The 12,500-nt window shown below is 49.4% G+C and overlaps 1 protein-coding gene across 1 annotated transcript in view; it reads left to right on the forward strand.

The window, feature by feature from the left end:
* LOC124006032 (neural-cadherin-like) overlaps positions 1-12,500 on the forward strand; it is a 114,425-nt gene that overhangs the window by 8,102 nt on the left and 93,823 nt on the right. Inside the window, 1 exon segment of the mRNA XM_046315692.1 lies at positions 8,145-8,333. Within this exon segment, the coding sequence (XP_046171648.1) occupies positions 8,145-8,333 (189 nt within the window).

The raw sequence follows: 12,500 nt of genomic DNA on the forward strand, positions 1-12,500 counted from the left end.
CTGTGCTTCCCATGCTATTCGTTTCCCTCTGCTGGTCTTATTTGGTTCTTTCCCTCCTTCTAGCCCTCTCTCCCCCCTCCCTCTCTCACTCTCTCGCTCTCTCTTCTCTCTATCGTTCCGTTCCTGCTCCCAGCTGTTCCTATTCCCCTAATCATCATTTAGTCTTCCCACACCTGTTCCCGATCCTTTCCCCTGATTAGAGTCCCTATTTATTCCTTTGTGTTCCGTTCCTGTCCCGTCGGTTCCTTGTATTGTATTCACCATGCTGTGATTGCGTTTCGCCCTGTCCTGTCGTGTTTTTGCTATGATTGTGTATCGCCCTGTCCTGTCGTGTTTTTTGCCTTCATCAGATGCTGCGTGTGAGCAGGTGTCTCTGTCGACTACGGCCTGCGCCTACCCGAAGCGACCTGCAGTCTGTGGCCGCTTCTCCAGTTGTTTCCCCTCTACAAGTCTAGAGGATTTCTGTTATCCCGTTTTGGACTTAAATAAACTCTGTTTCTGTTAAGTCGCTTTTGGGTCCTCTTTCACCTGCATGACAATACCCTATCTACCTGTGGGGGAATAAGAGATAGAGATGGTTAGTTGATGTAAACAGTTGGTGTAGAGGCGTCTTGTTTACAATGAGCCCGTCCTCCTATAGCGCCTCCCACGAGCCTCCTCTGACAGATACACACCCCGTGTAGAAGCAGCCTGAGGCTCTTGTTGTTGATAACTCACCTTGAGAGGTCACACACACACTCTGCATTCACCTCACAGTAAGGTGAGTGTATTTTGAAGGTGGTCTGGGTGGTGTGGAGAACACTATTAGTGTAGCTGGGAGCTTACTAAACCCCCATAATACCCTCGGTTCCTCCCCTAACCCTCCATTCCCCATGCACACCCGACCTCAGAATGGCTCTAATTGAGTTTCCGTGTTGTGTCGACTGTGAGGACTCGCTCACTCACTCACTCACGGGCGTCCACGGTCCTCGAGTGGTGAAATACTACATTTGTGGTCAGGCAGAGAGAGAGCAGCACCCTATGGGCATCTCATTCCAAAGAGGCAGGCATGACACGGGTGGTTATTGGTTGTGGTAGTTAGTTAGGATCTAATGTGTTCACGAGGTGCTAGGAGACCAGAGTCCAGGAGGAGTAAGAGAGAGGGTGGGATGATGTGATGGAACGTTGTCACTCCACAAGGCACGCAGGGACATACATGAGCAGCTATGTCTCCTCTGCATTTGATTGTCTGTGTGTGGATGAGTGTGTAGTTGAGAGGCCTCCATCCACACACAGCCTCAGGGCTTATCAGAAAACACACACTGCACAGTTCTGTCTGTGGATGAAATGTATTCATTTTTCCCTAATGTTCTCAATGCCTGTTTGTTTGTGACTTTGTCAGAGGAGAAAATAGAATAAGTTATTCCTGCTGTCTGTCTCTTGTATTTCATGGAGTATTGCATTTACATGCATTTACATCATCAGATTGGTTGCTTAGCTACATTAAACCACTTTTGGAATATCATTAGGTTTGGGCAGTAAAAGTCAACCAAGGGTGAAATGTGGAGAAATGAGAGGAGGATTTGAGAAACTAGGGGAGTGATGGTAGCAGTACTGTAGGGCTGTCCTATTCCTCTGTCCACTTTAGGTACCAGAGATACCAGGGTACGTCCACAGTGAGGTCAGACTGTCTGTGTTAAATGAACAGAGGGGAGTGAATATAATGATCTCCCCTTTCTCTCTCTCTCTCTCTCTCTCTCTCTCTCTCTCTCTCTCTCTCTCTCTCTCTCTCTCTCTCTCTCTCTCTCTCTCTCTCTCTCTCTCTCTCTCTCTCTTCTCTCTCTCTCTCTCTCTCTCTCTCTCTCTCTCTCTCTCTCTCTCTCTCTCGTCTGTCTTGACTTCTATCTTCTCCCTCCCTCCCTCCCTCCCTCCCTCCCTCCCTCCCTCTTCTTTCTCTCTTCTCTCTCTTCTCTCCCTCTCTCTCTCCTTCTCCTCTCTCTCCCTCACTTCTCTCTCCCTCTCTCTCTGTGTGTGTGTGTGTGTGTGTGTGTGTGTGTGTGTGTGTGTGTGTGTGTGTGTGTGTGTGTGTGTGTGTGTGTGTGTGTGTGTGTGTGTGTGTGTGTGTGTGTGTGTGTGTGTGTGTGTGTGTGTGTGTGTGTGTGTGTGTGTGTGTGTGTGTGTGTGTGTGCGTGCGTGCAGGGGGGGGAAAGTGGGCAAGTCTATAAGATCATTAATTAGGATGCATAACGCCTCAGTCCGCTGGCTACCAGGGAGCAGATGGGGAGCAGGGTTCCCAGCACATAGAACTTTGAGGGGGTTTGTCCCTCAATGACTCTCCTCCCTCAAAATATTGTTCTCAGTAACTACCCAATGGCAACTAGACCCCACCTATTGAAACATTTGGGGACAGTCTCTTTTGATGGTCTAATATTGACACAGTCAATTATCCCCTAACCAGCTGTAATATAAGTATAGAGGATGTTGCAAGTTTCTCTGTGGTTTCTCTCACACATTGAGCATCTCTCCCTCTCTATCTATCTCTGTTCCTATCTCTTTTCTCTCACTATCACTCTCTCTCCCTCCCTCTCTCCCTTTCCTCTCTCTATCTATCTCTCTCCCTCCCCCTCTATCTCAATCTCTCTCTATATCTATCTCTCTCGCTCTCTCTCCTCTCTCTCTCTCTCACTCTCTCTCTCTCTCCCTCTCTCTCTCTCTCTCTCTCTCTCTCTCTCTCTCTCTCTCTCTCTCTCTCTCTCTCTCTCTCTCTCTCTCTCTCTCTCTCTCTCTCTCTCTCTCTCTCTCTCTCTCTCTCTCTCTCTCTCTCTCTCAATTCAATTCAATTCAAGGGCTTTATTGGCATGGGAAACATGTGTTAACATTGCCAAAGCAAGTGAGGTAGACAACATACAAAGTGAATATATAAGGTGAAAAACAACAAAAATGAACAGTAAACATTACACATACAGAAGTTTCAAAACAGTAAAGACATTACAAATGTCATATTATATATATATATATATATATACAATGTACAAATAGTTAAAGGACACAAGATAAAATAAATAAGCATAAATATGGGTTGTATTTACAATGGTGTTTGTTCTTCACTGGTTGCCCTTTTCTTGTGGCAACAGGTCACAAATCTTGCTGCTGTGATGGCACACTGTGGAATTTCACCCAGTAAATATGGAAGTTTTTCAAAATTGGATTTGTTTTCGAATTCTTTGTGGATCTGTGTGATCTGGGGGAAATATGTATCTCTAATATGGTCATACATTGGGCAGGAGGTTAGGAAGTGCAGCTCAGTTTCCACCTCATTTTGTGGGCAGTGAGCACATAGCCTGTCTTCTCTTGAGAGACATGTCTGCCTACGGCGGCCTTTCTCAATAGCAAGGCTATGCTCACTGAGTCTGTACATAGTCAAAGCTTTCCTTAATTTTGGATCAGTCACAGTGGTCAGGTATTCTGCCGCTGTGTACTCTCTGTATAGGGCCAAATAGCATTCTAGTTTGCTCTGTTTTTTTGTTAATTCTTTCCAAAGTAATTATCTTTTTGTTTTCTCATGATTTGGTTGGGTCTAATTGTGCTGTTGTCCTGGGGCTCTGTAGGGTGTGTTTGTGTTTGTGAACAGAGCCCCAGGACCAGCTTGCTTAGGGGACTCTTCTCCAGGTTCATCTCTCTGTAGGTGATGGCTTTGTTATGGAAGGTTTGTGAATCGCTTCCTTTTAGGTGGTTGTAGAATTTAATGGCTCTTTTCTGGATTTTGATAATTAGTGGGTACCGGCCTAATTCTGCTCTGCATGCATTATTTGGTGTTTTACGTTGTACACGGAGGATATTTTTGCAGAATTCTGCGTGCAGAGTCTCAATTTGGTGTTTGTCCCATTTTGTGAAGTGTTGGTTGGTGAGCGGACCCCAGACCTCACAACCATAAAGGGCAATGGGCTCTATGACTGATTCAAGTATTTTTAGCCAAATCCTAATTGGTATGTTGAAATTTATGTTTCTTTTGATGGCATAGAATGCCCTTCTTGCCTTGTCTCTCAGATCGTTCACAGCTTTTTTCTCTCTCTCTCTCTCTCTCTCTCTCTCTCTCTCTCTCTCTCTCTCTCTCTCTCTCTCTCTCTCTCTCTCTCTCTCTCTCTCTCTCTCTCTCACTCACTATCTCCTTCTCACACTGGTTTTAGAGGAGAAAAAAGCTATTGATTTGAAACGTAATTATGCATGTCATTAAAACAAAAAGTGAGATCCACATCATTGAGTAGTTAATCGTGCGTGAAAGGGATACTCTTTTTAGATTCTGACACACACACACACACACACAGTGTCAACTCCCTGCCAGGCCAGCAAGGACAGGCAATTACGTGAGATGCCTGCATGCGTGTGTGTTCAAATGTCACAAAGACTTAACCTGCTCCCACGGAGACTGGCCTCATGGGGACACCTGCACTCTGTGAGTCTCCAAGGCGACACATCCCACGCTATCATTCACACAAACACACACGCACACCTATGTGACCTCCCCAGGGGCATTGTGGGAGTATAAATCTGTGTGTGTATGTACAAAAACAGTGTGTGTGTGTAATCCTAGCTCAGCTGCATGACTCTTACCCTCTGTATGGTACCTCAGGTGGTCTCCTGTAACAGTGATAGCTCTGATCTCCCTCCAGTCCCATCACAGGTCTTTGTTCTAGCGACATCACGTCACCAGATACCACACACCATCTCTGTCAGGTCTGAGAGGGATCACTAAGGGGCCAAGAGGAGCCAAGAGGGTCCTGGGGGCTTGGGCAAATGGGATGGGTGTCCCCTCTCTCTATCACCCCTTTATTTAATGTAATGGTTAAAGGACAACTCCCAGCCCCTACCTTACGTTGGTTCTTCATGGAGATCTGAAAGAATCTTCCCCATTCCGTCATTACTTCTTCTTCAGTTGAAGCCTCATATCATTTCGGTAGGCTGTTATTGGACAACACTGTCAATGTACTGACACAAATTGGGCCCCACTCAAATGTGTCATCTCCATCTGATGTCAGACACATAAAGACCACTTGAAGGCAATCTCATTCTCGCTCCGTCAAAACTGGCCTCTTTTACACGGCTGCATCTCTAATTCACTGTGTATCAAATCAGGGGGAAGAAAACAAACACAATTTTCCCCTTTTATTCCCGGATTTGCATAACAATCGGTGACATCATTTGAATTGATATTCAAATGAGGAGACAGCTTTGGGGGGACTCAGACGAGTGTCACTGGGCTAATAATACGGGGGGTGTGTATCGTATCTGGGGCGATTTCGCCTGGTTACCATCGGGTAAAAGGCGGTAGCAGACACGCGTGGAGCTTTGCCCGCTTTGTCGACTGATCCACTCTCACAGAACACTGACGAGGTGGATCTGTTGGCTACCTGTTAGTTCTGCTAGTTTGGTGGAGAAAAGAGGGAAGAGGAGGAGGGAGAGAGAGGCATGGATGGCCCTGGTGACAGATGAAGCAGAGAGAGAGAGAGAGAGAGAGAGAGAGAGAGAGAGAGAGAGAGAGAGAGAGAGAGAGAGAGAGAGAGAGGCATGGATGGCCCTGGTGACAGATGAAGCAGAGAGAGAGGGGGGGAGAGAGGGGGGAGAGAGAGAGAGAGAGAGAGAGAGAGAGAGAGAGAGAGAGAGAGAGAGAGAGAGGCATGGATGGCCCTGGTGACAGATGAAGCAGAGAGAGAGGGGGGGAGAGAGAGAGAGAGAGAGAGAGAGAGAGAGAGAGAGAGAGAGAGAGAGAGAGAGAGAGAGAGAGAGAGAGAGAGAGAGAGAGAGAGAGAGAGAGAGAGAGAGAGAGAGAGAGAGAGAGAGAGAGGCATGGATGGCCCTGGTGACATATGAAGCAGAGAGAGTGAGAGAGAGAGAGAGAGAGAGAGAGAGAGAGAGAAGAGAGAGAGAGAGGCATGGATGGCCCTGGTGACAGATGAAGCAGAGAGAGTGAGAGAGAGAGAGACCTGTGGTGGATGTACGTACTGTAAGATATTCTTCTCTCCTCTCAGGTCATGACACTGACACTCTTGTGTTTAACTCTCCTATATCTCTCCTCATCCCTTGCTTTTTGACCCCCAGCCACAGTTTAATGGTTAAAGCCCACTGAGACAACCCTCAGTCAGCCATTTGTATGCATTTATGTATACATGCGTGTGTTTGGCATTTACTTAGTGTTAGTTAGTGCTCAGTCGTTTGGACCAAGGATCATGACACCGCTATCATCATGAAGAGTCATTGATGTCTGTGGAGGAACTCATACATTCACACATAGCCAATCGGTGTATAAGCGCCAAACAAAACAACCACATCCATCCGCTGAATTACAAGATAGCAATACAAGAATCTAGAGATCTGTCGAGAAGGCACCCATCCTCCCCTCTCTCTTCCTCTTCCCCACTCCCTCTCTCTATCAGGCTTCTAAAGGCCCACAAATGAAAAGGCAGGAAGGAGGGAGAGAGCGGTGCGTCTTCCTCTTTTCTTCTCCCTCTCTCTTCCCCGCCGCTTCCCTGCGTCCCTCAGATGTGAAGCTCCCTCTTATTTGCTGTTGTCTCTCCTTCGCGCCAGACATGGCAAACAACACGAAGCACAAGTCTGCAGACAAAACAAACTCTCCCAAAACCAGACGATAAGCAGCAACAACAGGCAGCGGCAGATGTGTCTGTTTGCCTGGAGTCCCCTTCTCTGAGTCTTTTCTGATCTTCTGAAGGACTTCTGAGAGCACCTGCCCCTCCCCACCTCTTTCCTCTCTCTCTCTCTTTCTCCCCTTTTCTCTCTCTCTCTCTCTCTCTCTCTCTCTCTCTCTCTCTCGCTCTCTCTCCCTCTCTCAGTGTGCTATCAGACAGTGTGTTTTGTAGGAAACATGCCCGTGTGAAGAGCGATAGGAAGAGAGGGTGATGGGTTTGTAAAGAAAATGTCATTCTTTTCACTGACTGCTAAGGCCTTGGGGGGAGCGACAGTCTCGGACAGCAGATAGCTGCTAGCGAGGAAACAGAGGAGGAAGGGAGAGTCCTTCAGCCTGGGTAGGAAACAGACGAGGGAGGGAGAGCCCTTTAGCCTGGGATGGAAACAGACGAGGGAGGGAGAGCCCTTTAGCCTGGGATGGAAACAGACGAGGGAGGGAGAGCCCTTTAGCCTGGGATGGAAACAGACGAGGGAGGGAGAGCCCTTTAGCCTGGGATGGAAACAGACGAGGGAGGGAGAGCCCTTTAGCCTGGGATGGAAACAGACGAGGGAGGGAGAGCCCTTTAGCCTGGGATGGAAACAGACGAGGGAGGGAGAGCCCTTTAGCCTGGGATGGAAACAGACGAGGGAGGGAGAGCCCTTTAGCCTGGGATGGAAACAGACGAGGGAGGGAGAGCCCTTTAGCCTGGGATGGAAACAGACGAGGGAGGGAGAGTCCTTTAGCCTGGGATGGAAACAGACGAGGGAGGGAGAGCCCTTTAGCCTGGGATGGAAACAGACGAGGGAGGGAGAGCCCTTTAGCCTGGGATGGAAACAGACGAGGGAGGGAGAGCCCTTTAGCCTGGGATGGAAACAGACGAGGGAGGGAGAGTCCTTCAGCCTGGGTAGGAAACAGACGAGGGAGGGAGAGCCCTTTAGCCTGGGATGGAAACAGACGAGGGAGGGAGAGCCCTTTAGCCTGGGATGGAAACAGACGAGGGAGGGAGAGCCCTTTAACCTGGGATGGAAACAGGGAACCTACCAGCCTTGTTGCATCTGGCCATTTGTCTCCACCCAGAGAATGAGTCCAGCATCATCAAAGTGTTGTGGCTGCCGTCAGGGGAGGGGGGTTACCAGTGGATTGTTGAGAAATTGATTTTGAGAGGCAAATACGATTAAGGATATTGTGCAAGGGATTGCAAACCATTTGAAAGATAGATATGGATGGATGTGTTTGGAAAAGTCAAAGCCCAATGTTGGGAAGTGGCCCCAGACACTGTGACTCAGACCCAATGACATTACCATCAAAGGATTGGGGGCTTCAGCAGACACTAGTCCTCCACTTTCCCAGAATGCATTTAGCTCATCTGCCTACATATCACACAGACAACCTCTTAGTAGTGATTCCATGTCCCCCTGTCTGTACCAACTGTTATCTCTGACCTTTGACCCTGACCCTTAACCTCTTATATTTTCTGTGTCTGTAGGTGATGAGTGGTACCTCTGCAGGCTGAGCCTGAGTTTGCCCACCCTGGCAGACCTGCAGTGGGGCATGTTCCCCCAGCCCTACCTGGGCGCAGTGGGACCTGACGCCGCACCAGGCTCTCTGGTCTACCGCCTCACCGCCCGCCAACGAGATGGCACAATAGGAAACGCCCACTTTCTGCTACTGGATGGTGAGTGAAATGCCGATCTGGTGACTACCATCTAGAAGGGCTGGAAATGGTGTGTCCATCTGTTTGTGTGTTGTCAGGGGAAAAAACAACTCCTAAAATCAATACATTCCGTCAAGCGCAAGAGATACAAGAGCAAATTAGCATGAGCATCCCCTCTGCCACTAAGCGCTAACACGGCTAACAAGCAGACACAAAAAAAGGCTCTGACAGCGGTAATTATCACCAACATCTGGCACAGGCTATGCCGCCGCTCTGTATATTGATTTTATTTTTGTTTATTTGCTTTTCTTTTATGGGGTCGTGTTGAATTTCAATTACGGTTGGGGAGAGAGAGGGGAGAGAGAGGGGACACGTGTTAGCGAGCATGTGGAACGCGGGATAATCACTCCCCGGGGCTTTCAAGGCTCCTAGATTTGGAATCAGGAATCTTTTGGGTGAGGAGGAATGGGAAAGTGGATGGGTTGGACAGGAGGGATGGGAGGGTGGATGGGTTGGAGAGGAGGGATGGGAGGGTGGATGGGTTAGAGAGGAGGGTTGGGAGGGTGGATGGGTTGGAGAGGAGGGATGGGATGGGAAGGTGTATGGGTTGGAGAGGAGGGATGCGAAGATAGATGGGTTGAAGAGGAGGGATGGGAGGGTGGATGGGTTGGAGAGGAGGGATGCGATGGGAAGGTGTATGGGTTGGAGAGGAGGGATGCGAAGATAGATGGGTTGAAGAGGAGGGATGGGAGGGTGGATGGGTTGGAGAGGAGGGATGGGATGGGAAGGTGTATGGGTTGGAGAGGAGGGATGCGAAGATAGATGGGTTGAAGAGGAGGGATGGGAGGGTGGATGGGTTGGAGAGGAGGGATGGGATGGGAAGGTGTATGGGTTGGAGAGGAGGGATGCAAAGATAGATGGGTTGGAGAGGAGTGATGGGAGGGTGGATGGGTTGGAGAGGAGGGATGGGATGGGGAGGTGTATGGGTTGGAGAGGAGGGATGCGAAGATAGATGGGTTGAAGAGGAGGGATGGGAGATGGATGGGTTGGAGGGGAGGGATGGGATGGGATGGGAAGGTGTATGGGTTAGAGAGGAGGGATGGGTTAGAGAGGAGGGATGGGAAGATGGATGGGTTGGAGGGGAGAGATGGGGTGGGAAGGTGTATGGGTTGGAGAGGAGGGATGGGAAGATGGATGAGTTAGAGAGGAGGGATGGGAAGATGGATGGGTTGGAGGGGAGGGATGGGTTGGAGAGGAGGAATGGGAAGATGGATGGGTTGGAGGGGAGGGATGGGTTGGAGAGGAGGGATGGGAAGATGGATGGGATGGAGAGGAGGGATGGGAAGATGGATGGGTTAGAGAGGAGGGATGGGAAGATGGATGGGTTGGAGGGGAGGGATGGGATGGGAAGGTGTATGGGTTGGAGAGGAGGGATGGGTTAGAGAGGAGGGATGGGAAGATGGATGGGTTGGAGGGGAGGGATGGGTTGGAGAGGAGGGATGGGAAGATGGATGGGTTGGAGGGGAGGGATGGGTTGGAGAGGAGGGATGGGAAGATGGATGGGTTGGAGAGGAGGGATGGGAAGATGGATGGGTTGGAGGTTAGGGGAGGGGTGGGGTGGGAAGATGGATGGGTTGGAGGGGAGGGATGGGAAGATGGATGGGTTGGATGGGAGGGGTGGGATGGGATGGGAAGGTGTATGGGTTGGAGAGGAGGGATGGGAAGATGGATGGGTTAGAGAGGAGGGATGGGAAGATGGATGGGTTGGAGGGGAGGGATGGGTTGGAGAGGAGGGATGGGAAGATGGATGGGTTGGAGAGGAGGGATGGGAAGATGGATGGGTTAGAGAGGAGGGATGGGAAGATGGATGGGTTGGAGGGGAGGGATGGGAAGATGGATGGGTTGGATTCCTGAGACGATGGTGAAGATTTGTGGGCAGGAGCTCTTTGTCAAGGGGGCCAATTAGTGAAATGGAAAATCATGTAAGGTAGCCTCCCTACAAGTAAGGCTGTTTTTTTATTAATCGATCGATGGGGAAATAAAGCTAAAACACCATAGTTGACAGAGGAAGTATGGCAAAATTGTGATTTAATTGATACAACGTTTAAATGGTGTCCATTTTACATTACGTTTGATTAGATTAGATAGCTAAACTCTGATGAGATAAAAGCATTTAATTAAAGGATGACATGCAAATGTTCCATTATTAGGGTACCAAGGTTTTCCTAAAACAGTGATAATGTACAATAAATTATAATAAATAAAAAAAATTAATAGATATAGAATGTAGATTGAAAAAAATGAAAAATGAAAAATCCAACCTGTGATTAGCTTCATGTCCCTGGCTACCAGCAGCTGTGATTAGCTTCATGTCCCTGTCTACAAGCAGCTGTGACTAGCTTCATGTCCCTGGCTACCAGCAGCTGTGACTAGCTTCATGTCCCTGTCTACAAGCAGCTGTGACTAGCTTCATGTCCCTGTCTACAAGCAGCTGTGACTAGCTTCATGTCCCTGTCTACAAGCAGCTGTGACTAGCTTCATGTCCCTGGCTACCAGCAGCTGTGATTAGCTTCATGTCCCTGGCTACCAGCAGCTGTGATTAGCTTCATGTCCCTGGCTACCAGCAGCTGTGATTAGCTTCATGTCCCTGTCTACAAGCAGCTGTGACTAGCTTCATGTCCCTGGCTACCAGCAGCTGTGATTAGCTTCATGTCCCTGGCTACCAGCAGCTGTGATTAGCTTCATGTCCCTGGCTACCAGCAGCTGTGATTAGCTTCATGTCCCTGGCTACCAGCAGCTGTGATTAGCTTCATGTCCCTGGCTACCAGCAGCTGTGATTAGCTTCATGTCCCTGGCTACCAGCAGCTGTGATTAGCTTCATGTCCCTGTCTACAAGCAGCTGTGACTAGCTTCATGTCCCTGGCTACCAGCAGCTGTGATTAGCTTCATGTCCCTGGCTACCAGCAGCTGTGATTAGCTTCATGTCCCTGTCTACAAGCAGCTGTGACTAGCTTCATGTCCCTGGCTACCAGCAGCTGTGATTAGCTTCATGTCCCTGGCTACCAGCAGCTGTGATTAGCTTCATGTCCCTGTCTACAAGCAGCTGTGACTAGCTTCATGTCCCTGGCTACCAGCAGCTGTGATTAGCTTCATGTCCCTGGCTACCAGCAGCTGTGATTAGCTTCATGTCCCTGGCTACCAGCAGCTGTGATTAGCTTCATGTCCCTGGCTACCAGCAGCTGTGATTAGCTTCATGTCCCTGGCTACCAGCAGCTGTGATTAGCTTCATGTCCCTGGCTACCAGCAGCTGTGATTAATTCATGTCCCTGGCTACCAGCAGCTGTGATTAGCTTCATGTCCCTGGCTACCAGCAGCTGTGATTAGCTTCATGTCCCTGGCTACTTCCTCCTCCGCTTCTCTCTCTCTCTCTCTCTCTCTCTCTCTCTCTCTCTCTCTCTCTCTCTTCCTCCTCCTCTTCTCTCTCTCTTCCTCCTCCTCTTCTCTCTCTCTTCCTCCTCCTCCTCTTCTCTCACTCTTCCTCCCCCTCCTCCTTTTCTCTCCTCTTCCTCCTCTCCTCCTCCTTCCTCCTCCTCCTCCTCCTCCTCCTCCTCCTCCTCCTTTTCTCTCTCTCTTCCTCCTCCTCCTCCTCCTCCTCCTCCTCCTCCTCCTTTCTCTCCTCTCTTCCTCCTCCTCCTCCTCCTCCTTTTCTCTCTCTCTTCCTCCTCCTCCTCTTCTCTCTCTCTTCCTCCTCCTCCTCCTCCTCCTCTTCTCTCTCTTCCTCCTCTTCCTCCTCTTCTCTCTCTCTTCCTCCTCCTATTCCTCTCTTTTCCTCCGCCTCCTCTTCTCTCTCTCTTCCTCCTCCTCCTCCTCTTCTCTCTCTCTTCCTCCTCCTCTGTGCTCTCTCTCTTCCTCCTCTTCATCTTCTCTCTCTCTTCCTCCTCTTCTCTCTCTCTCTCTTCCTCCTCCTCCTCTTCTCCCTCTCTCTCTTCCTCCTCCTCCTATTCCTCCTCCTCTTCTCCCTCTCTCTCTCTCTCTCTTCCTCCTCCTCTTCTCTCTCTTTCTCTTCTGTTGATGCTGCTGCCCAGGGGGACATGGATTAAGATGACCCTGTCTTCCTGTTCTCCTCAGAGAAAGATCAGAGGCTGGATGTTAACCCAATAACACATGCACACACAGACACACACACAC

The sequence above is a fragment of the Oncorhynchus gorbuscha genome, linkage group LG19, assembly GCF_021184085.1.
Source record: "Oncorhynchus gorbuscha isolate QuinsamMale2020 ecotype Even-year linkage group LG19, OgorEven_v1.0, whole genome shotgun sequence".
Taxonomy (NCBI): domain Eukaryota; kingdom Metazoa; phylum Chordata; class Actinopteri; order Salmoniformes; family Salmonidae; genus Oncorhynchus; species Oncorhynchus gorbuscha.